General features: G+C 34.4%; 1 protein-coding gene and 1 non-coding gene across 2 annotated transcripts; one reads left to right on the top strand and one right to left on the bottom strand.

Moving 5' to 3' along the window:
* Nucleotides 1–7,489: 7,489 nt before the first annotated feature.
* Nucleotides 7,490–7,596, bottom strand: LOC146946623 (small nucleolar RNA R71). Its single transcript, XR_015029495.1, has one exon. It is a non-coding gene; the product is annotated as a small nucleolar RNA R71 (small nucleolar RNA).
* A 640-nt stretch (nt 7,597–8,236) lies between these two features.
* LOC146946622 (uncharacterized) lies at nt 8,237–9,205 on the top strand. Its single transcript, XM_085748269.1, has one exon. It carries the CDS (start codon nt 8,237–8,239, stop codon nt 9,203–9,205), a length of 969 nt encoding a protein of 322 aa, XP_085604395.1.
* The last annotated feature ends 15,373 nt before the right edge of the window (nt 9,206–24,578 follow it).

The following is a 24,578-nucleotide window of genomic DNA, read 5'->3' as shown; positions in this document are numbered from 1 at the left end:
TGTGTCATGTCTTATTACTTATCCGTGCTAGTTTTGTTTCTTGCGGTTATCTCTCTTACCAATGGTCGCATTTACAGTCCGCCAATACGGGTCCCAGGCACACCACCAAACACACCACATAATACCCCTCCAATACCGGTCCCAGGCACACCAAATATAACCCCTCCAGGGCCATATCAACCACCTCCCTAAGATGTAAGAATTAAGAACCTACAGCAGCAAAGAAATGTATTGTTATACTCCAATCTTAATTAATTAGTATCCTGCTTTTATGTTTGGATGGATGGTCATTTGTTTTTCTCTATTCTGGTTTAGCCTTGTTTCTTGTGGTTTAGCATTTGTTTAAAATAAATCATCCAGCAACAAATTAAAGGCAATATATTATGTATCGTTGAAATATTTTACACTTGTTTATTGTATCATTTGTATACGTTTGTGTTTTTTTAAGAAGCAAAACCAGTCCACCTAAATTTATATCGAAAAGAATCGACATGTGATACCTTAAGAGGAGTACACTTCAATGTCTCATGTCAACATAAGGGGATATACTAGTAAAAAAAAGAAAAAATAGGCATTGACGAGAGATCGAACCCTATGTGAGAAAGCATGTTGAGAAGTGAGATGAAAATTCCGCCACAACACAACACATACCTTCATCTTGTACTTCATAGTTTCATAGTGACAACTTTTGAAGCGCCAATCCTAAAAGATTTCAACCAAAATAGCGTTTTGTTTGCTCAAAATGCACTTTCTTCAAACATAATTTTGAAAAAGTGATTATGCAAACACGATTCTCAAAAATTCATTCCAAATGCACTTTTGTCCAACATAAGTTTTCGTTGCCAAACAATGATTCTTCAAAACTAAAAGTTGGAACACAATTACATCCAAACACTTCTACCTAACTCAGAAAAAGGTGAGATATGCTTATAATACAGTTTGCCATCGAAAAAAATTGGAATAACTTTAGTGTTAAAGGGTTTTAGCAAAGGATAATAATATGCATATGGTGGCTCGAAAAGGCTTTATGTACCAATAAAAAACACATCAACGTGTTTAAATGTAAAAACCAATCAACTATAGAGAATGAATGCAATTCTTGAAACTGAACACATGTAAATGCTCACATATGAAAAAAAAATAGTATACAATGAATATATATTTTAGATCAAATTCTCATAACAATGATTTATGTGAAAGTTGTTCATGTTAGAACCTCCATATCTTGAGCTTTCATGATATTCTACATAATGCAATCTCAGTAAGTATGCAATTTAGAACTTAGACTTTGAAGTTCTCAAAATTCAGTCATAATTCTCATTCAATCATTGCACCCTCTAGTAGCGTGACTTACTGAGAAAATGTCATGGCCCTTTATGTTAAAATGGGGCCAAAGGAGGTGGAATCTTCAAAGTAGTTTTTTCTTTACTTGACTTTTTATGTTAACTAATAGATTGATGGATATGTAAAAATGATCTATGACCACAAAAACAAACATAGACATTATTTTCTAGTAAGCATAAATGTCTTCTGTTAAAAAAAGAGAGAGAGAGAAATGCTAACTTTAGTGTAAGAACTAAATATATAATTTTTTTAGCATTCAATATTTTAAAAGTTTAAAGTTTTATCTATATATCAAATACAAAAATTCTTTTTTAATTCTTTTTTTAACTTTTTAACTTATGTTCTTAGGTCTTTCAAAAGAGAAAAAATGTGTGCACTTAAACCACAAGATAGCATGAATCTTAAAAACAACAATATAAAGTCTTACAAAGTTCATGTTAGTCAAAAATGTTGAAGCACTTCGTGGTTGTGCTATACCCAGAAAAAAGGTACTAACTCAATTCTAAAGCTCGTATATCGGTGAAATGGTAATCATCATTAGGAAGGGTAGATTGATGTCATGTTCTTTATCTATGCTAGTTTTGTTTCTTACAGTTTCAGTTATAACTCTCGCTACCAAGCATCAAATACACGCCAACCTAATGGTGGACTGATCGATTACCATATATCAATTGATGTGAATAAATACTTTTTATTTAATTTTATGTGAGTGTATTCAAATAATATTTATTTGGAGTGTGTTTATGAAAGACTTTCACGTATGAAAACATATTTTCACGAACCACCACAGGTAGAAAGATGCAAAGGTTTTGATAAAAAAATTGAATATAATAATAGAACTGAAGTCAAGCTAGGTCAAATCAAGTAATAAAAGGTAGAGATTAAATTGGTGAACATATTACTCCCTCCATCCTATAATATATGACATATTTGACTATGTGCACTATTGATTTTATATATTTTGACTATATTTTTCTAATAATATACAAAGATAAATAATATTATATAAGATTTTGAATTCGTCTCAATAAATATTTTTTAAATAATAAATTTTCATAATTTTTCTAGTAGAAAATTAAAGATATTAAAGATAAAAAATATACATTAGTACGTGTGATAAAGTCAATTGTGTCACTTAATATAAATATCCAAAAACACAATTTCGTCCAAAATCAATTTTCGTTGCCAAACTATGATTCTTCAAAACTAAAAATTGGACCGCAATTGCATTCAAACGCTTCTACATAACTCAAAAAAGGGTAAACATATTTATAATGTCAGGTCATATATGCTTATAATGTTGTTTGTCATCGAACGAAATGGGGATAATTTTAGGGTTAAAGGGTTTTAGCAAAGGATAATAATATGCATATGGTGGCTTGAAAAGGCTTTACGTACCAATAAAAAACACCTCAGTGTGTGTAAATGTAAAGACCAATCAATATAGAGAATGAATGCAATTCTTGAAACTGAACACATGGAGGGATTTCACATATGAAAGAAAAATAGTATACAATGAATATATATTTTAGGATCAAATTCTCACAACAATAATTTATGTGAAAGTTTTTCTCGTTAGAACATGCAAGTTTTTCCTCTTTTGTACCATTCAATCCATATCTTGAACTTTCATGATATTCTATGTGATCCCATCTCAGTGTGTATGCAATTTAGAACTTAGACTTTGAAGTTCTCATAATTTAATCAGAAGTATTACTAAACTGAAAAGGTGTTACATAGAAAGAAATTTTAATTAATAATAAACAAGATAACAGACAATATTCAACCATAACTTTTTTTTTGAGAGAATATTCAACCAGAACATAACAATACTCAAACTAGAGTTTAATTAATAATAAACATAATTTTTATTAGAGATATATAGTTTAGTTACAAGTAGTATTAGTCCTATTAGTATATATAGTTGTAACCTCCCCATAAGTGGGATAACTTTCTCATATTGTAATATTTCATTTTCCATCATTAGAAAGAATTTCATAAGCTTTTCTCTCCGTCATCAATGGATGTCATGTTTCCTAACATGGTATCAGGCAAATCTGGTATCCTCCTTGAAGGAATTTTCCGCTGCATTTTCTTGAGAAAATATAATTTTCTCATCTTCAATTTTTACTTTCCTCTTCATGTTTTCTTTCTCGTTCATTTTTTTTTGTTTTTCTCTTTCTCAATCAATTTCCTTTGCGTCTTTTTCCTCGATATCTCGAGCTCTATTTTCCGTTCCTATGTTCTGATTACTCGGTCTTTCGTCCTTTCATCTTCGAATTTGGTTACGATTTCTTGATAGGAATCAATTTTTTGATTTAATTTCACATTCAATTTGAGTCTGTTTTCATCGTATTTTTCCCCCCAAATCTTAGGGTTTTGCATTTTCTTGTTCTTCTTCGCACACTAATTCATCATCTTTCTGTTTGATTCAATTTCACTAGTTCACGATTGAGTTTGTTCCTGTTCTTGTAGTCATGATTGTGTTTCTATCGCACTTGGTGAATGTGTTTCAATTCGGTTTCGTTTTTTCGATCTGATCGTTTTTGGTTTGTTTTCTTTTCTGTTCAGTTTATCACCTGCGATTTCTCATTTCCAATTCTGTTTTGTGATTCCATTTTCATCATGATTTTGTTCTCAGCATCTTCTTAATCCTCAATTCTAAGGTTTCAGAATTCTGTTATCATTTTCCCTAATTTCTGTTTGATTCCATCTTCTTCTGATGTTTCGAATTCTATTGCATTCCTTGATGTTTCGACTGAGACCTTAAATTCTGTTCTGATGAGTTCTATACATGCTTGAGACTCTAAGTTGTACTTTGATTCTTGAAGCCTCTGAGTACTGTGCACACAAGGTGTTTGCTAAAAGTCTTGAGTGAAAACACATTGGTGAAGTTCCTTCATAGTTGTGAATTCATTCTACATTCTGTTTGTTCCGCTTCAACTTTACACTAGTTTTGGTTTGAGCTATTGCTGTTGAACTGCCACAATGTTGCTAATTTCTACAATTCCTCATGATACTCCTATATGATGATTGAAGATGATTTTGAGATATTTGGACATATTTGGTTTTGCTTGAAAATTCAATGTGGCCAAAGAGTTCATCTATGAATTTTGGTTGGAGATACATATGAATCAGAGGTTGTATTTTGATAAATCTAGCTTGCATTTGATCCAAGTGTTCTTGGCTATGTCTATGAGAGATATTGTTCTTGCAATTATATGCAGCAATTGGTGGCTGGTGGTATCACAACTACATTCAGTTGCTCGTGTATATATGATACCACACAATCTTGGATGCATTTGGTGCTGCATCTTTCAATTCCAATTTGGCAGCCTTCTCCAGTTCTAATATGTCGGTTTGTGATAATTCATTGTGGAGTTATTAGTACTATGTTTCCTGCACAAAGCTTTGCTGGTTCTGTACATACCTGATGCACTACCTTTCCTTTTGTTCCTAGATCGTTGATGAATTTTGGGCAGACCTTTAAAGCATCCTCTTGGGTTCATTTTGATGTCTATTGGCTGCATTTTGGTTTTATTTTGTGCAGCATTACTGCTGCATTTTTGTTCTGGTTTTGGCTATGTTGGTATTTTCTTAAGCTTCATTGTGGAAGTATTGGTTTTGGCCTATGGTTTGAATGCATCAACATGGATTTGTTTTCTATGGTTTGAAGACACATCACATGGCTATGCATCTCTATTGGTTTGCTTTTGGATTTTCTTGTCTCGGCTCGGCATAGGAGGGCATCACTTTTATCTTTGGAACCTTGATCTTGTTGCTTCATGGTACCTTTGGTGTGAAGTTTGTTCAACATATGACCTCCTTCCATTGTAGACTATGGCCCTTCCTTGCACTTCTTTTCTTGTCTTGTGCTTCTGTTCATGATGGTTAAGACATGTTGATATGCTTCCATCATGAATGGTTAAGCGTCATTGTGCTTCTATCCAAGGATGGTTAAGCGTCGTTTTCTTCTTCTTCTTGTGCTTCTATCTTGAGTGATTGAACACTCTTGATGGTTAAGCGTTGTGCCTTAATTGGCTTTGTTGATATTGGCTTCTACCGGATGGTGGTTAAGCGTTGCTTTGATGCTTCTTCCTTCAATTGGTTCAACCTTGAGTTGCGGTTGCTTCTTGTTGGATAAGCACTTGTTTGATGACTTTGGTTTTTAGCCGATGTGTTTCCGGCATCTTTCCTTGTATTTTCATTTGCTTGATGTATTTCCTTGTATTTTCTCATTTCAAGTTGGAAGTGTTTTGAACACCTTCCAACTTGAGGGGGACTATTAGAGATATATAGTTTAGTTACAAGTAGTATTAGTCCTATTAATATATATAGTTGTAACCTCCACATAAGTGGGATAACTTTCTGATAAGTAGATTTATTACGTATTTTAATTAAGTTATTTAGTTTAATTCTATTTAGATTTAATTAGATTCTATGTGTTTTTATTTATATTTAAGAGCTTTTTACTTCAAAGAATCCAATATTATATTTCAGGATCAAATATATGATTTGCAAGGCTTGGAGCTAAAGAAAAGGGATTTGGAGCACAAAAATAGGAGATTTCCAAGATTTGGGACCGAAATATGCACTTGAAGAAATCAGAATTCGCTCCCCCAAGTCAGTGAAGGGCGCACGACCCACGGCTGCAAGGCGCACGGCCGTGCGCTATTGCCAGCATCCCTTTTAGCTGCTTTTTGCTCCGAACAGCGGTTTTCTACGCAGCCTGCTTTGACGATAAAGCCCATGGATCTTCAGAGAATATTCCTTCAGTTATTTCTTAGGGCTTAAGTCATTAGTAGGCTATAAATAGAGAGCTTGTTCTCCTTGTTTTATCATCTTGAATTCTGAATATTGTATTGTGACAAAATACTATTTCTCAATAAAAGTTCTCGTTTTTATTCAATTGTTCTTATTATTTTCTTCTTATTCATTCATGGCAACACCAACCATGAGTGAGTAATTCCCTTAGACCTTGGGATTGTTGGGAGAGTCCTATGGCTTGATCCAACAATCCTAATCCGAAACCCTAGTTTATGTAACCCTACTTTTCTTATCTAAATTCACCGTTCTTCACAACGATATTAACAAGTACCAAACTTTGGATGCGAACGCGGAGGGTTAGTACTTGTTAATTCGTTACCCTAGTTATTAAGGTGATGAATCGAACGAAGAAGTCTTAATAATCGAACAAGTGAATTTAGACAAGGATTGCGAAGCATGAGAATAGCCTAGTGAACCTTGGGACTTATAGAATCTCGTACAATCAAGGATCTTAATATAGGAGTTAGCCATGAGAATAGGTCTAACACCTTGAGAGACACACTCCCCGGATATCGAACGAAGAAGGGGATAGGCTTTAGAGAGATTCGTCCTTAGAAACTAGGACTTACATAAACAAGGATTAGGATTAGGATGTTAGGTCAACCATAGGATGAACCAATAATCCCTAGGTTGCCTTTAGCTATTGTTTTCAACCGTCGTTTAGATTACCTTGAAACCCTAATTACCGATTTCTCCCTAACCTTTACTACTTTTGATTGGAATTTAAATAACTCCCTGTGGATCGATACTCTCTCTTTATTACTACTACGGTAAACCCGTGCACTTGCGGATTTACGGTAACAAGTTTTTGGCGCCATTGCCGGGGAGTTGACCAAATTCCGATCAACTTTGGTGACGGTTAGGTTTTCTTTCTGTATTTACTTTCCTCTTGTCTTTACTTCCTCTAATCGATTTCTTCTTGTTCTTTTTGACTTTCTGATAGCTTGCAGCCATGGCAGACAATCGTACCCTCAAGGAGTACGCTACTCCTTTAACGGAAGAGCCGACGGCTATCATAGTTTATCCACCCGTCGAAGGGAACAACTTTGAGATCAAGCCTGCACTTTTAAACCTTGTGCAGCAAAACCAATTCTCGGGATCCCCCGCTGAGGATCCCAATCTACACATCTCTACTTTCCTTAGGCTTAGTGGAACCATTAAAGCCAACCAAGAAGCCGTCAGGCTACACCTTTTCCCTTTCTCCCTTCGAGATAGAGCGAGTGCTTGGTTCCACTCCCTAGAAAGGGGTTCCATATCCTCATGGGACCAAATGCGACAAGCCTTCCTTGCTAGATTCTTTCCACCCTCCAAAACCGCTAGAATGAGGGACCAAATAACTAGGTTTAACCAAAGGGATGGAGAGTCTTTATATGAAGCTTGGGAACGCTATAAGGAGATGTTGAGAGTTTGTCCTCACCATGGTCTAGAACAATGGCTCATAATCCACACCTTTTACAACGGTCTTTTGTATAATACCAAACTAACCGTTGATGCAGCTGCAAGTGGAGCAATCATGAATAAAAATTATGCCGACGCCTATGTGCTGATAGAGGATATGGCCCAAAATCATTACCAGTGGACAAACGAAAGGGCCAACACTGCTGGAGCATCATCAAAGAAGGAAACAGGTGTGCATGAAGTCTCTTCTTATGATGATTTGGCTGCTAAGGTAGAGTCACTAACCCTTCAACTTGATAAAATGAATGTTAATGCTGTTTCTCCTTCTCCTTCTTGTGAGTTATGTGGCATCGTTGGTCATAGTGGCAATGAGTGCCAGCTGGGAGGTGTTGCTTTCACCCAAGAGCAAATGAACTACGCCCAATACCAAGGTATTAGGCAAGGGCAAAACTTTTACAACAGAGACTCTTTTGGGCAACAAGCAACACCGCCTAGCTACGGTACCAACCAAAGGGCACCCCAGAAATCTAAGTTGGAACTCATGATAGAAAATTTTGTCCTAGGACAAGAAAAACTAAACTAAGAGTTCAAGCAACAAACCGAACTTCTGAAGGAATCCCTCTCCACACTCTCCTATAGGGTAGATTCTATTGCCACACACAGTAAAATGTTGGAGACTCAGATCTCCCAATTGAACCAACAAGTCTCTTCATCCTCTCAAGTCTCTAGAGCCCTCCCAGGCCAACCTGAGACTAATCAAAAGAGCCACGTGAATGCTGTTAGCCTTGTGGAAGAAAAATCTTTAGGAGGACCCATCTTAGGTATCCATGTCATTGAGAGTGAAGCGGTTAGCGATGCTAGGGTAGAAAGCAAAAACCCTATGACCCTAAAGTTTAGTAGAAAGATGAACCCTTCCCCACAAGGACTAGCCAAGCATAGTAAGAAAGCACAACTCCAGAGGTTCATTGAGATAATGAGAGAAATATGTGCCAAAATCCCATTCGTTGAGGCCTTGTCCCGAATTCCTCTTTATGCAAATTTTTTGAAAAATATTTTGTCTAAAGGACGCAAAGAGGATAAGGAGACGCTGGCATCACCTAAGGAGAGTGGCGACATTTTTCTAGAGAGATCAACCCCAGAATACCGTTATCCCGGTAGTTTTTCCATCCCTTGCACCATAGGGAAGGAAAGTATAAAAAACGCTAGGTGTGATCTAGGGGTTAGCGTAAATCTAATGCCCCTATCTCTCTTTAAGAAAATTGGGGTAGGAAAATTAGAACCGGCGGACCATACCTTAGTATTGTTTGACCATTCCACCGTTGACCCAGCTGGCTATGTTTCAAATCTTCCGGTAAAAATTGGAGGCACTATCATACCGGTTGATTTTATGGTAGTTAATGCGAAGGAAGACCCCCAATTTCCAATCCTTTTTGGTTTTCCTTTCCTTGTGGTCACAGGTGCTTTTATTGATGCGTTGAATGGTTGGATCGTGTTCCATATGAATAATGAGAGGATGGAGTTTGAATTAGGAAACCACCTGAAGGAAATCTCTCCTTCCTCCATCAAGGCTGAGTATGAGATGAGAGAACGCTACCTAGCATCAACCACACAAAATGTGGTGTTCGATCCTATCTGAGGGTCCCCTCTTATCGTCAAGCTAATGACGTGAAAAGAGCGCTTCGTGGGAGGCAACCCACCTATTTTTACCGCTTTGTTTTCGTTTGTTTTGTGTTGTTTTTACTTGTTTTGTAGGTACATGTCCGATATGATATAGAAAACTTGAAAAAATTTTGACCCAGAGGACCAGAAACAGGCGCACTGCCCACGCCTCAATGCGCGTGGGCGTGGCGATTTTTTTGAAAAAAATTGCCCAGCCAGAACAGCAAGGTCCGCACGGCCCACGCCTCCAAGGCGCACGGCCGTGCGCGACTCTCCCCTCCCATAAACATCAATTTTTCATCTTCTTCCCATTCAAACCACACAAAAACCTCTCTCATCCAACTTCTCTCTCTAAACCTCCATTTTTCCTCAACCTTAAACCTCACATATCTCCATCAAAACTCCACCAATTCACACAAAACTTTCACCCAAACCAATCCAAAATCAATTCCAAAAACAAACACCCAAACAAAATCAATTTCCATCCATCCAATCCATTAACCCCAATTTTCGTATACCCCATTAACCTAAACCAAAAACCACAATTTTTCCAACCAAATCAAACCAACCACTCAAAAACCTTACTTCCAACGTATACCCATCACAAAAACTCGGTCAAAAATGTCTTCAAACAAGCAAGGGAAGGAAGCATCACCAAGGTTCCATGGCATCAAATTTAAGAACTCCGAGCAAAGAAAAAGGTATAACAAACTTCTCTCTCGACCTTTATTTCCGAATCGTTATCCTTGTTTCTTTGCTATGTTGGACCTAGGTATAAAAGAGCAAGTAGAATCGTTAATTGAAAACCTAGGATGGTCCGGCTTGATGAGAACTTACCCGGGGTATGAAAACCTTGTCTATGAGTTTTTAAGTTCATTTTGCTTCATAAAAGATAAGACAAAGTCGGATTACCCCCAACATAAGGTCTCGTTTCGGTTTTTAGGTACTGACTATGACATGACATTTGATTACTTTTGCCAAACCATGGGTTTCGCCGATGCGGGGCTCATCCATGATTCAACTAGTCAATACTCAAAACCCGTGAACTATGACCCTGAAGCCTTTTGGACCACAATCACAGGTTTGAATAACTACGTTGCTAGGTCCAACAAAGCTAGTGCTATCCAAAACCCTGTCCTCCGTTACTTTCAAAGAATTATGGGATGCACTATCTTCGGTAAGACGGACTTACATAGAGTTAGAGCACCCGAGCTCTTCATTCTTTGGGCTGCACTTAATAATCACCCCGTGAACACATGCTATTACTTACTTGACCGCTTATCCTCTATCACCAAGAGTGATAGTGTGATTGTTGCCGGTGGTATTATAACATGCATAGCAAATAAGTTTGGGGTAAGATATGCAGGACTCAATAGGATAGAGGGAGACAACACTTTGAGCAAGCACGATCTTGTGCAAATGAACTTTATCCGAAATGAAACCGATATAGGGACCTTTGAGTTTCGAGGCAGCCGAGGAGAAACATTGATTATATTGCCTAACCCTGCCCGCACCGACATAAAGGTGGCAGGAAATTTGTTGTATGTTGTTAATCCTCAGGTACCCGAAGATGATGAAGATGCAAGTGAAGAAGGTGCTGACTTGCCTAATGAAGCAAGAACACAAATGGATGATGAGCAATGGAATTGGATGCAAAGTGAGCTCCAAAAGATCAACACCAATCAACAAAAATTTGGTGAAGAGTTCTCCGGTATGCAAGATGAGGTGCAAAGAACAAACCAAAGGCGTGAGGAGACCCATAATGCTCTTCTAGCAATGCAAGAATATCTCAACGCCCGATATCCTCCACCGGGGAACCAATAAAAATGTGAGCTTTCCTCTTCCTTTCTCTTCCTCTCTTCCTTTTAATTTCTTGTTTCCTTTATGCATTGAGGACAATGTTTCTCCCAAGTGTGGGGGGGGGGGGAGCCAATAAAGTGTCTAGGTAGTAAGAGTCGTAGTGTTTCAAACTCCCTTGAATTCTTATCTTTTGTTTTGTTTTATTGCGAAAGGCATGTAAGCGGCTAGATAGTTTTACCGGTTTTAATTGTTAAATATGACATAATCTTTTGTTAAGTTCTCTTCCAATATAGGCTAGATAATGTTCTTGTTGTGTACATGAAAATAGCTTCTTGTTGCCTTAAGTTTTTCCAATAGACCCACATTGATTCTAGGTGAACAAAACTTCTCCAATGAGAAAATTCACAGTGCATCCTTTGAGTAAGTGTATGAATAGGTATTTTAAGGACCACGTTCTAAGTTTAATGGTACATGGACCCTTTAAAGTCTTAAGAGTAAAAGTAGTATAAGTTTGCGTGGGAAAATAATAAATTGTTCTTAATTGTTATATTCATTCTTAAATTGTTAATGTTAAATGGGGCGGGAGAATGGCACCAACATGTGGGGGAAAGGACAATTACATCCTAACTTCCTAATTGTGGTGGTGACTCCCTAATTTGAACTTAAAGTGAAACTAATTCATCAATGCTAGGGGGAAAGGACAATTACATCCGAGAAGACTTCCTACGCGGAGATGAAACAAATAAATAAATTTTGCAGCACTGCTTAGGGTGATTTTGAATTTAGGGGGAAAGGACAATTACATCCGAGAAGACTTCCTATGAGGATAGATAGCCCCTAAGCATCTGCAGCCCCTTGTGCTTAATTGTTAAATTTAATTCAATCTTAAACTTAATTCCCACCTTGCTTATATGGAATGAAAATGAGGTTTTTCTCGGTTGATGTACTGTTGGGGTTAGAACCTGTTTCCTCATAATACCTGTTTATACAGGAGCAAAGGGGATGCACTACACACACACACTCACTTAGTTTCTCTTGTTGGGTTGAATAGGAATCATAAGGGGCTCTTGAGGTTGTGATTAGTGTATGCTTAGGACAAGGCCTTGGAGGGAACATGTGTTTTAATTTTGTCATATACTTAAATGTTTTCTATGCTGCTATGTCTATGCCTTTTGCTTGAGGACAAGCAAAGATTCAAGTGTGGGGGAGTTTGATAAGTAGATTTATTACGTATTTTAATTAAGTTATTTAGTTTAATTCTATTTAGATTTAATTAGATTCTATGTGTTTTTATTTATATTTAAGAGCTTTTTACTTCAAAGAATCCAATATTATATTTCAGGATCAAATATATGATTTGCAAGGCTTGGAGCTAAAGAAAAGGGATTTAGAGCACAAAAATAGGAGATTTCCAAGATTTGGGACCGAAATATGCACTTGAAGAAATCAGAATTCGCTCCCCCAAGACAGTGAAGGGCGCACGGCCCACGCCTGCAAGGCGCACGGCCGTGCGCGATTGCCAGCATCCCTTTTAGCTGCTTTTTGCTCCGAACAGCGGTTTTCTACGCAGCCTGCTTTGACGATAAAGCCCATGGATCTTCAGAGAATATTCCTTCAGTTATTTCTTAGGGCTTAAGTCATTAGTAGGCTATAAATAGAGAGCTTGTTCTCCTTGTTTTATCATCTTGAATTCTGAATATTATATTGTGACAGAATACTATTTCTCAATAAAAGTTCTCGTTTTTATTCAATTGTTCTTATTATTTTCTTCTTATTCATTCATGGCAACACCAACCATGAGTGAGTAATTCCCTTAGACCTTGGGATTGTTGGGAGAGTCCTATGGCTTGATCCAACAATCCTAATCCGAAACCCTAGTTTATGTAACCCTACTTTTCTTATCTAAATTCACCGTTCTTCACAACGATATTAACAAGTACCAAACTTTGGATGCGAACGCGGAGGGTTAGTACTTGTTAATTCGTTACCCTAGTTATTAAGGTGATGAATCGAAGGAAGAAGTCTTAATAACCGAACAAGTGAATTTAGACAAGGATTGCGAAGCATGAGAATAGCCTAGTGAACCTTGGGACTTATAGAATCTCGTACAATCAAGGATCTTAATATAGGAGTTAGCCATGAGAATAGGTCTAACACCTTGAGAGACACACTCCCCAAATATCGAACGAAGAAGGGGATAGGCTTTAGAGAGATTCGTCCTTAGAAACTAGGACTTACATAAACAAGGATTAGGATTAGGATGTCTAGGTCAACCATAGGATGAACCAATAATCCCTAGGTTGCCTTTAGCTATTGTTTTCAACCGTCGTTTAGATTACCTTGAAACCCTAATTACCGATTTCTCCCTAACCTTTACTACTTTTGATTGGAATTTAAATAACTCCCTGTGGATCGATACTCTCTCTTTATTACTACTACGGTAAACCCGTGCACTTGCGGATTTACGGTAACACTTTCTCATATTGTAATATTTCATTTTCCATCAATAGAAAGAATTTCATAAGCTTTTCTATCCTTCATCAATGGATGCCATGTTTCTTAACAATTGTCATGACTCATTAAAATAAAAATGCATTAACTATAAATACATAACTAAAATGGGGCCAAAGAGAGATAGCAAAATCAACTTTGGCCTTGGTGCTCATTCAATCAATGCACCCTCTAGTCATGGCCCTTTATGTTAAAATGGGGCCAAAGGAGGTGGAATCTTCAAAGGAGTTTTTTCTTTACTTGATTTTTTATGTTAATAGATGGATGGATATGTAAAAGTGATCTATGACCACAAAAACAAACGTAGACATTATTTTCTGCTAAACATAAAAGTCTTCTCTTAAAAAAAAAGAGAAACGATAACTTTTACCCTTAGAATATAAGTGTAAAAACTAAATATATAATTTTTTTTCTTTAGCATTCAATATTTTTAAAGATTAAAGTGTTATCTATATGTCAAATACAAAAATTATTTTTTAATTCCTTTTTTAACTTTTTAACTTATGTCCTTAGGCCTTTCCAAAAAGAAAAAACGTGTGCACTTAAACCACAATATAGGATGAATCTTAAAAACAAGGGTTAATTAAGTAAATGGTCCCTATAAATATTCAGAATTTTGTTTTTAGCCCCTATAAAATAAAATCACACTTTTTAGTCCTTGTGACATTTTCCTTAAGCATTTTAGGGACCAAAAATGTTGACAGAAATTTTTTACAGGGACTAAAAATAATGATGAAAAATTTTATAGAGACTATAAATGCTGACGGAAAATTTTATAGGGACTAAAAAGTGTGATTTTATTTTGTAAGAACAAAAATAAAATTCTGAATATTTATAGGGACTATTTACTTAATTAACCCTAAAAACAATAATGTAAAAGTCTAACAAAGTTCATATTAGTCAAAAAATGATGAAACACTCCTAGAAAAAAAGGTACTAGCTCCATTCTAAAGCTCGTATACAGTAATTATTTGTCATATACACCGGTGATCATCATTGGGAAGGGTGGAATGAAGTATTACTACTTATCCATGTTAGTTTTGTTTCTTACAGTTTCAGTTATCACTCTCACCACCAAGCATCAAATACAAGCGCAACCCAATGGTGGACTGACCGATTACCAGCCACCGACAATTGATGATCTCAATCCCAGTCCTCCTGTTCGTCCTCGTATGATTCCTCCACCAACAAGTGATCCTATCATACGCAGCCCAGAAATACCGCATATTCAGCCTCGATGGCCAATTCGACCACCCCCTAATTAATAAGTAAAGAATCAAGAATGCACCACTTTATAACGGATGGTGGTCGTTTGTGGCTCGGACTGAGATCCTAAGAGGTCTGAACTTGCTTTCCTTTCGGTTTGATTCGGCTTTTCATTTGTGTATCATCTTGGATGGGAATTTGGGGGTGCCATGGTTCGCAGTGCATTTGTCAAGTTATTGCTTTGTATTTCTATTAGTTTCTGTTCTGTATTGTCATCCACTCATCTGTTATCTTGTGCTATTTTTAAGTCAATTTTTCTTGTCTGTCTTGTAAAAAATAAACTTCATAACGGACTGTCACTCCAATCTCAAATCCTGCTAATTAATATAGCAGTACAGCATCTTACCAGTATATTATAAGACTCTAATTTATGATTTTTCATGTTGTCAAAATTTCCTTTGTAGTATGTTGTATCCTCTTTTCATGTCGGGTGGAAATCTGTTCTTCGTTCTTTTTTGGTTTAACGGACCAAGGTTTTAAAGAACGGAACGATACTGCAAAAATGGTCGTTACAAGTTTTAGCCTCTTCTTAACAAATACATTGTTTTGATAAAATAAAATTAATCTTAATTCCAACACTAGAGAAAGGGAATATAGACACTTGAAATATTTCGAACTCAGTTATTTTATCCGATATGTTTAAATCTGTTACGTTTTCTGATAAAGTGTATATATGGGAACTTCAAATGTATATTCAAACATCAATATGCTTATTATGAGGAGAGAAATGAATCAAATGTATTCTCATTAATTGTGAAAAGAGTAGCATTACAACTTATATAGATCATAGGAAGGAGCATGATAACTATATTACAATGGTTGTAGATAATAGAAACCTAGATTAGTTAGTTATAACTAACTAACTAGATAACTTGTGTAGCAAGTTATCTATCTAACTAATGCTTTTTCTCTTATGGTTCTTCATGATGAAATAATGCTAGTTTTACTTCTTATGTGATGAGGTTCCTAGCATCTACATATTATGAAATTTTAATGCAAAATCAATGAGCTGGCCTCAGTTTTCAATTTTTCTTCAATTCCGTGCTGTTTGTATACTGCAATTAGTTGGAGAACAATAACTATAAATCGAAACAACAGATTAATGCTAGTTAGAACTTTCAGGTTGTTCCTCCAGAAGAATCAGGTATTCTTACCAATCTTTTCAACCCCATCTCCAAGTCCTTAACAGTCACAAACGTAGGCTTTCCAATCTCCATTCCAAATCTTCACATATTCGTAACCATGATCCATTTTCTTTCATTATTCAAGTCATATACATAACTAACATAAATCAATCGAAACAGAAGAAACATAAATGAATCAATTTCCTCTGGTCCTAACTAAAACTGGTTCATTACCATATTACACCTAACTAAACAACAGCACATAAAAGGTCAGTTGAAGAGTCATAGATATGCCTTCCTAGGAAATAATGGTCTATGATTAAAAGTCAATATATCGGCTCTACAGTATTCATACTACCTCTAGCAAGTTTGCAAATGATAATGGTGTTTGTTTTCAATTTTGGTGTACTAATTATTGTTCCGTTAAACCGCCAGATTTTCAACGATTTATACTTCAAATTTCATTAGGCTTGGATGATCTCTAAGTGTTCCTCGATTTGGTTTCGAGTACTCCCTGGAGGGATTCGACTTTTTTTGTAAATAGAACTTTCATTGTTCAATTGTATACAAATTCTATTTGTAAATAATATTGACTCTACTTAGTTTTTCCCATGTTGTCTTTGTGGCACAATGACCACCCAAGTTCTATCTCTGGTGATAAGAAAACTTGAGGTATTAAAACTTTGTTACCTTTTAGTTTCTTTTAACAATGCAATTGAATTTTGTGTAGAATGTCATGGGAAAATTTGAGTCTTCCTTCTCATCTCTTTGATACCATAAAGGGTTTTGAGCCACTGTCCTACTAGGATAAAACATTGTTATTGTTACTAGTACCACCGGTAGCAGAATAAGAGGTAGCACCTGAAACAAACATTTTTTTTTCACGATCTTTTATCAGTTATAGTGTTAAGTGTTAACCAACAGACGAAGGGCTCTGATCCCAACTGAAGGAGAGGAAAACAGAAGATAAGGGGGCTTAAATTGTGTTGGCTTTTTCTAAAACTTTTCTTAATGTTTATCAAAAGTAGTTTAGAGTTTAAACAGAAGCAGAGTTCTTTTTATAGTCTGAAACAGAGTACGCAGCGAAATTAAGTGAAACAGAGAGAGAGAGAGAGAGAGAGAGAGAGAGAGAGAGAGAGAGAGAGAGAGAGAGAGAGAGAGAGAGAGAGAGAGAGAGAATTAAGATGGTTCATCTCACAATCCGCCGAGAGTAGTCTAGTATAAGAATTAATCTTAACAAATTCTATGATTGAAAGTTTATAAGAATTTCCTTAAGTGTTTGTGCGTTATATAATTTGACGGAGTAAGGGAACTTGTAAAATGATAGAAGTCTTATTATTTTTCTTCAAGTGTTGAGGTCCTTATATATGAGAGAATGAGAGAACCGTTGTTGAAAAAGTTACAACGCATCGAATAATTCTTTGAGAATGGGAAGCTTAATTAGAGAAATCGAAATGTTGCCTTTGCTTCTAATATGATCCATTACATTTTTTTGTCCTTGAATTTTCTTGTTTGTTTATGCACGTGGTAAGAAGACCACAAACTGTACTACTCAAAGTCTGATAGCAATCTTCCTTTATAAGACGACAAACTGAGTTGGTATTCAGTTCCTGACATCATCTTCTGATGCTTCATCGATCAGAGTCTTCATTCCTTCAGAAGCTTCTGAATAAAAAGCCTCTTCTGATCAGAACATTGACTATCTAGTTGACCTTTCTTCAGATCCTATTTCAAGTCATACAAGCTTCTCTTTTGATTCATATACTCTTTTATGCGTTCAGAGTCCTGACATTTTAAAAGCAAAACTTGACTATGAGAGTCAGAATTTAATTCTATGGACCTACACACTTGAACACACATTAGTATATACAATTGTTATTTTATATGTTATCATAAATACTTTAGAGACATTGTTCAAAACTGATTTTGATTATAAAAATGTATAGGAAGTAGGAATAAATTAATTTATCACACCACTAAATAAACTACTCTTCCATTTTATATTTAAAAAAGGCATACTAATTTCTTTTGTAAAGTAATCTATGTTGTATAGTTACAGGTACGATACCCATTACAATACGAGTACTAACACGAGAATACGACAATTTTTAAAAAATGAAGCTATTGGAACGTCAATAAAAACATAAGCTAGTTTTGTTATATAATATAACATGATAGAACTAAATTCTTCAATTTAAAACAAATATCACGTTGGAAATTAAAAATATTGAATAATAGATTTGGTTACAACAAAAAAACTTTAATACACATATAATACCGTATATAACATTAATATAGAAAAGAAAACCACAATTTTAACTCACAATAGAATAATGAGCAAATATTGAGTATTACAAATATCATACTCAATAGTCATCCATATACCCTACACGCATTCACTTATTAACAAGATATTCTACACCACATTCATAATATTTGTAAAGTCATCAAAATATCATGTATTACATGTGAATACAAACAAACTAATAAAAAATTAGTCATAAAACTTTGGAGGGACCACATCAAAGAAAAACGAAATAGGAAACAGTATGAAAACATTTTTTCAAGATATTCTAACCTATAGTGTGAACCGTGAATGGAAGAGATGAAGATTTCAATGTCAAGCTACGTCAAGGCAAGTAATAAAAGGTAGGGATTAAATTGATGAATATATTACATGTAACAAAGAGAAAAAGAGTGCCAACTTGGCACTTATCAGTCAAAGATAACACAGGGATGAAATCAAAGGATGGAAAAATAGTTTAAGGACCATTTAGTATATAGTTTAAGGACTATTTAGTATTTTATGATACATTATAAACTAAATTGGAGAGGGAACAATAGTCACTAAATCGACCCTTTACTTAATTAACTTTTGAAAATTGAGAAAGTTTATTTGGCATCAAATCATAACTGTTAATTTCATTTAAACTTAAGAGTCACATGATGATTTTAACATCCAAAATTTCTCTAAATAAAATAAGAATCATGTTAACTTATGTACTAAGAACATATGTTAAGCAAAACAAATATTCTCTTAAATTTTATGCATTCAATTAATCAAAAGTAAAAAAATTAACTTCAAATTCATTTATCACTACAAATGATTTTCATTTTTTACTCGTTTACTTGTGCCTTAAGGCACAAATTAACCTTTCCCATAAAGTAATTGATGGTAATTAACGGTTCCTCCTTTCATTTTCTTATTTCCTTTGCTTTGTTCCATACATGTCTGAAGCAGCAGATTTAGAGCATGAACATCAGTGGTACATGGCTATACTATCCTTTACAATATATGAACTATTATTACTCAAGAAAAAAAAAAAAAAACATATGAACTATTATGATGGCTGCAATAAGTCCATCGAAGCTTAGCATCCATATTTTCTTTTGACTTTAAGTAATTTCTTCGAAGTATTATGAAGGTGCAATAATCCACGGTACTAGCACTTTTATCTATTTTTTTTTTTTTGGGTCAACTAAATTAATGGAAAATAGCACTAAATAATACAAAGTGCTTAATATGAAGTCACAAGTTAAGAAATTTGAAGGATAAAAATATTGGCTTAATAGCACTTTTGGCCCCCTATGTTTGCAAAAATTGCGATTAAGGCCCCCTATCTTTGAAAACTACAAAACTGCCCCTTATGTTTCGTTTTCGTTGCAGGTTTGACCCCATGGTCATTTTTGACCTGGTCCATGCTGACATGGCACCCACATCACTTGTGTGAGGGGCCAAAATCACAACTTTTGCAAACATAGGGGGCCAAAAGTGCTATTAAGCCTATTTTTTATTTTTTTAAATTTATTTTCTTTTTTTTTCCATTTTTTTTTTGTTTTGAAAAAATTAAAAAAAAAGAGGGAAAATTAATAAAAATTGAAAATAATGAAAAAAACTTGACTATGAGAGTCAGAATTTAATTCTATGGACCTGCACACTTGAACACACATTAGTATATACAATTCTTGTTTCATATGTTATCATCAATACTTCAGAGACATTGTTCAAAACTTATTTTGATTATAAAAATGTATAGGAAGTAGGAATAAATTAATTTATCACACCACTAAATAAACCACTCTTCCATTTTATATATAAAAAAGGCATACTAATTTCTTTTGTAAAGTAATCTATGTTGTTGTACAGTTACAGGTACGATACCAATATAATACCGTATACTAATTTCTTTAAAAAATGAAGCTATTGGTACGTCAATAAAAACATAAGCTAGTTTTGTTATATAATATAGCATGATAGACTAAATTCTTCAATTTAAAACAAAAATATCACGTTGGAAATTAAAAATATTGAATAATAGATTTGGTTACAACAAAAAAAAAACTCTAATACACATATAATACCGTATATAACATTAATATATAAAAGAAAACCACAATTTTAACTCACAATAAAATAATGAGCAAAAATTGAGTATTACAAATATCATACTCAATAGTCATCCATATACCCTACACGCATTCACTTATTAACAAGATATTCTACACCACATTCATAGTATTTGTAAAGTCATCAAAATATTAGTCATAAAACTAATAAAACTTTAGAAGGGACCACATCAAAGAAAAACGAAATAGGAAACAATATGAAAACATATTTTCAAGATGGAAAATGCTGTTTTGAGCGAATTTTTCACCACTATTTCTTTTAATACGGTAACCACATGTTTGGTAAGTGGGACCTCTTTTTTTGTTTTATTTTTTTGTTACAACTGCAGTTTTTTATTCTTGAGGTATTCGGGATAAAACTCTCGCGTGATATAGCATAGTCCTTTCAAGATATTCTAACATGTAATGTGAACTGTGAATGGAAGAGATGATGATTTCAATTTCAAGCTAGGTTAAGGCAAGTAATAAAAGGTAGGGATTAAATTGATGAATATATTACATGTAAGAAAGAGAAAAAGAGTGTCAACTTGGCACTTATCGGTCAAAGATAACATGTGGATGAAATCAAAGGATGGAAAAATAGTTTAAGGAGTATTTAGTATTTTAGCATACTTTATAAACTAAATTGGAGAGGGAGCAATAGTCACTAAATCGACCCTTTACTCAATTAACTTTTGAAAATTGAGAAAGTTAATTTGGCGTCAAATCATAACCGTTAATTTCATTTAAACTTAAGAGTCACATGATGATTTTAACATCCAAAATTTCTCGAAATAAAATAAGAATCATGTTAACTTGTGTACTAAGAATATATGTTAAGCAACACAAATATTCTCTTAAATTTTATGCATTCAATTAATCAAAAGTAAAAAAATTAACTTCAAATTCATTTATCACTAAAAATGATTTTCATTTTTTACTCGTTTACTTGTGCCTTAAGGCACAAATTAACCTTTCCCATCAAGTAATTGATGGTAATATTTACCAATATGGTAATTAACGGTTCCTCTTTTCATTTTCTTATTTCCTTTGCTCTGTTCCATACATGTCTGAAGCAGCAGATTTAGAGCATGAACATCAGTGGTACATGGCTATACTATCCTTTGCAATATATGAACTATTATTACCCAAAAAAAAAAAAATAACATATGAACTATTATGATGGCTGCAATAAGTCCATCGAAGCTTAGCATCCATATTTTCTTTTGACTTTAATAATTTCTTCGAAGTATCATCAAGGTGCAATAATCTACTAGCACTTTTAACTTTTTTTTTTTTTTTGGGTCAACTAAATTAATGGAAAATAGCACTAAATAATACAAAGTGATTAATATGAAGTCACAAGTTAAGAAATTTGAAGGATAAAAATATTTTCATAAAAATTGTGTATTCATATTCAATTTTCAAAAGTTTAAATAATTATATTTTAATATAATTAATTTTTAATTTATTAACTTGTACTGTTGAGATAAAGTTAACATAACCCGAAAAGGAAAATGCTAAGAAAAAGTTAAAGAGCTAGCTATATGATACAAATGAAGCTGCAAATAGGAACCAGAAGGGAGGCTCGTAAAAGTCCAATGGGCCTAAGCATTTTGCTGATCCAAACGGCCCCACTAGAAGATCCAAAAGGGCCACCAAGATTCCTATCAAGCTGAGAGACTAGAGGTCTCTAGAATCATCTTTTAGATAAGATCAATTAGCTAGCCCTAAATTGTCACATGGTTAGCTGTACCTGAAAAGGACCAATAATTTCTTTTATGTTTTATTTTATGCAATTATAGGATATGGACATTTGTCATCAGATCCTACAATAAAGGATGTTTTTGTATCATGAAAGGGACCTTATAAGGATCCTATTATGAAATGAAAAGACATGAAAAATTAATCCTCAAAATTCTCTTCTCTTCCCTTGGACTTTCCCCGTAAAAAGGGAATTTAATTTCTGCACAATAAGTTTTCTCCTAACACTATACTGCACTTTGTTACGTGAACAGTACAAAGTATTGGTTATATATACAAACCCTACCCAAACACTACTACGTCAACTCTAAAGCCTTTTTTTTTTTTTTGAGAGGAAACTCTAAAGCTGTTTGTTATACATACACAGATTATTTGTGTCATGTCTTATTACTTATCCATGCTAGTTTTGTTTCTGGCAGTTATCTCTCTTACCAATGGTCGCAATTCTCCTGTTATTGTACCTATACCGGTCCCAGGCGTACCACATATACACCCTCCAAGGCCATTTCGACGACCTCCCAAGATGTAAGAATTCAGAACGCTCAGCAGCAAAGAAACGTATTGTCAATCTTAATTAATAAGCATCCTGTTTTTATGTTTGGATGGTCATTTTTTTCCTTTATTGTGATTTAGCCTTGTTTCTTGTGGTTTAGCATTTGTTTAAAATAAATCATCCAGCAGCAAATTAAAGATAATATATTATGTATCGTTGAAATATTTTACACTTGTTTATTGTATCATTAGTATATGTTAAATTCTTGTTTTTTAAGAAGCAAAACTAGTCCACCTAAATATATACTGAAAAGAATCGAACGTGATACCTTAAAAGAAACACGCTCAAACATGCCAACATCATCAAACCAGCTCAGTTAAGGTTTAATTTTATATATGTGAATTTCAAATTTAATGTTGAGAAGTTGAGAATTTGGAATATTGGAGCCAAAAGAGCTTCAAAGCTTTGATTAAGAAAAGGATTCATATAGATACATTTTAATAAAAAGATGGGTAGTAAGTACATGGATGGGTCTTATTTATAGATCTCAATTACACTAGCTACTTGAATAACCAAATCTTACCTACTTAACATTTAACCAACTTTAATTACCTTAACTAACTCCACATATCTTCCAACTATTTTAACACGTCCCCCCTCAAACTTAAGGTAAGAAATTTTTTACTTTAATTTGAATTACAAATCTAAATTCCAAAACTAAGAGAAAATGGTGGCCCAAAATGGTATGCAGTAAACAATAGGGGATAAACTAGTAAAAAATAAATAAAAAATAGGCATTGACTAGAGACCCAACCTTATTGTGAGAAAGCATGTTGAGAAGTGAGATGGAAATTGTCCATCAACACAGCACACCTTCATCTTGTACTTTGTAGTTTCACATTGACAAATTTTGAAACGTCAATCCTAAAAGATTTCAACCAAAATAGTGTTTTTTATTCAACACGCACTTTCTTCAAACATAATTTTGAAAAAGTGATTGTGCAAACACGATTATCAAAAATTGATTCCAAACGCACTTTCGTCCAACATCAGTTTTCGTTGCCAAAAAATGATTCTTCAAAACAAAAAATTGGAACGCAATTACATCCAAACGCTTCTACCTAACTCAAAAAAGGGTGAGATATACTTATAATACAGTTTGTCATCGAAGAAAATGGGAATAACTTTAGTGTTAAAGGGTTTTAGAAAAGGATAATAATATGCATATGGTGGCTTGAAAAGGCTTTATGTACCAATAAAAAACACATCAGTGTGAGTAAATGTAAAGAACAATCAACTATAGAGAATGAATGCAATTTTTGAAACTGAACACATGGATGGATGCTCACATATGAAGGAAAAAAATAGTATACAATGAATATATATTTTAGATCAAATTCTCACAACAATGATTTATGTGGAAGTTGTTCCAGTTAGAACGTCCAATTTTTTCCTCTATTGTACCCTTCAATCCATATCTCGAACTTTCATGAAACCAAAAACTAAGAAAGAAACCAAAAACGTTGCAGGAGTTCCTGGAAGTCAGTCAACTCTTGCTGATAGTCAGGCAATCAATCCATCCTTCGTCTCGGGCACAAAATAGGAACTCTTGTACTGGAAAAGAGAAGGACGCAATGCCTTTCTTTTACTTACCCTTTTTCTTCTCTTATGTATGATATTTATTATACGTAATTCCATCTCAGTTTGTATGCAATTTAGAACTTAGACTTTGAAGTTCTCATAATTCAGTCATAATTCTCATTCAATCATTGCACCCTCTAGTAGCGTGACTTACTGAGAAAATGTCATGGCCCTTTATGTTAAAATGGGGCCAAAGGAGGTGGAATCTTCAAAGGAGTTTTTTCTTTACTTGACTTTTTATGTTAATTAATAGGTGACTTACTGAGAAAATGTCATGGCCCTTTATGTTAAAATGGGGCCAAAGGAGGTGGAATCTTCAAAGGAGTTTTTTCTTTACTTGACTTTTTATGTTAATTAATAGATTG

This window comes from Medicago sativa, chromosome 2, assembly GCF_051527215.1.
Source record: "Medicago sativa cultivar Bolivia chromosome 2, Bolivia_mono, whole genome shotgun sequence".
In the NCBI taxonomy this organism is placed as follows: Eukaryota; Viridiplantae; Streptophyta; class Magnoliopsida; order Fabales; family Fabaceae; genus Medicago; species Medicago sativa.
Note: the sequence above shows the minus strand (reverse complement) of the source record. Positions and strands in the feature narration are given on the sequence as shown.

Excerpts from the sequence above, each read along its gene's own strand:
- LOC146946622 (XM_085748269.1), top strand. The coding sequence starts at position 8,237 with ATGTTGGAGACTCAGATCTCCCAATTGAACCAACAAGTCTCTTCATCC.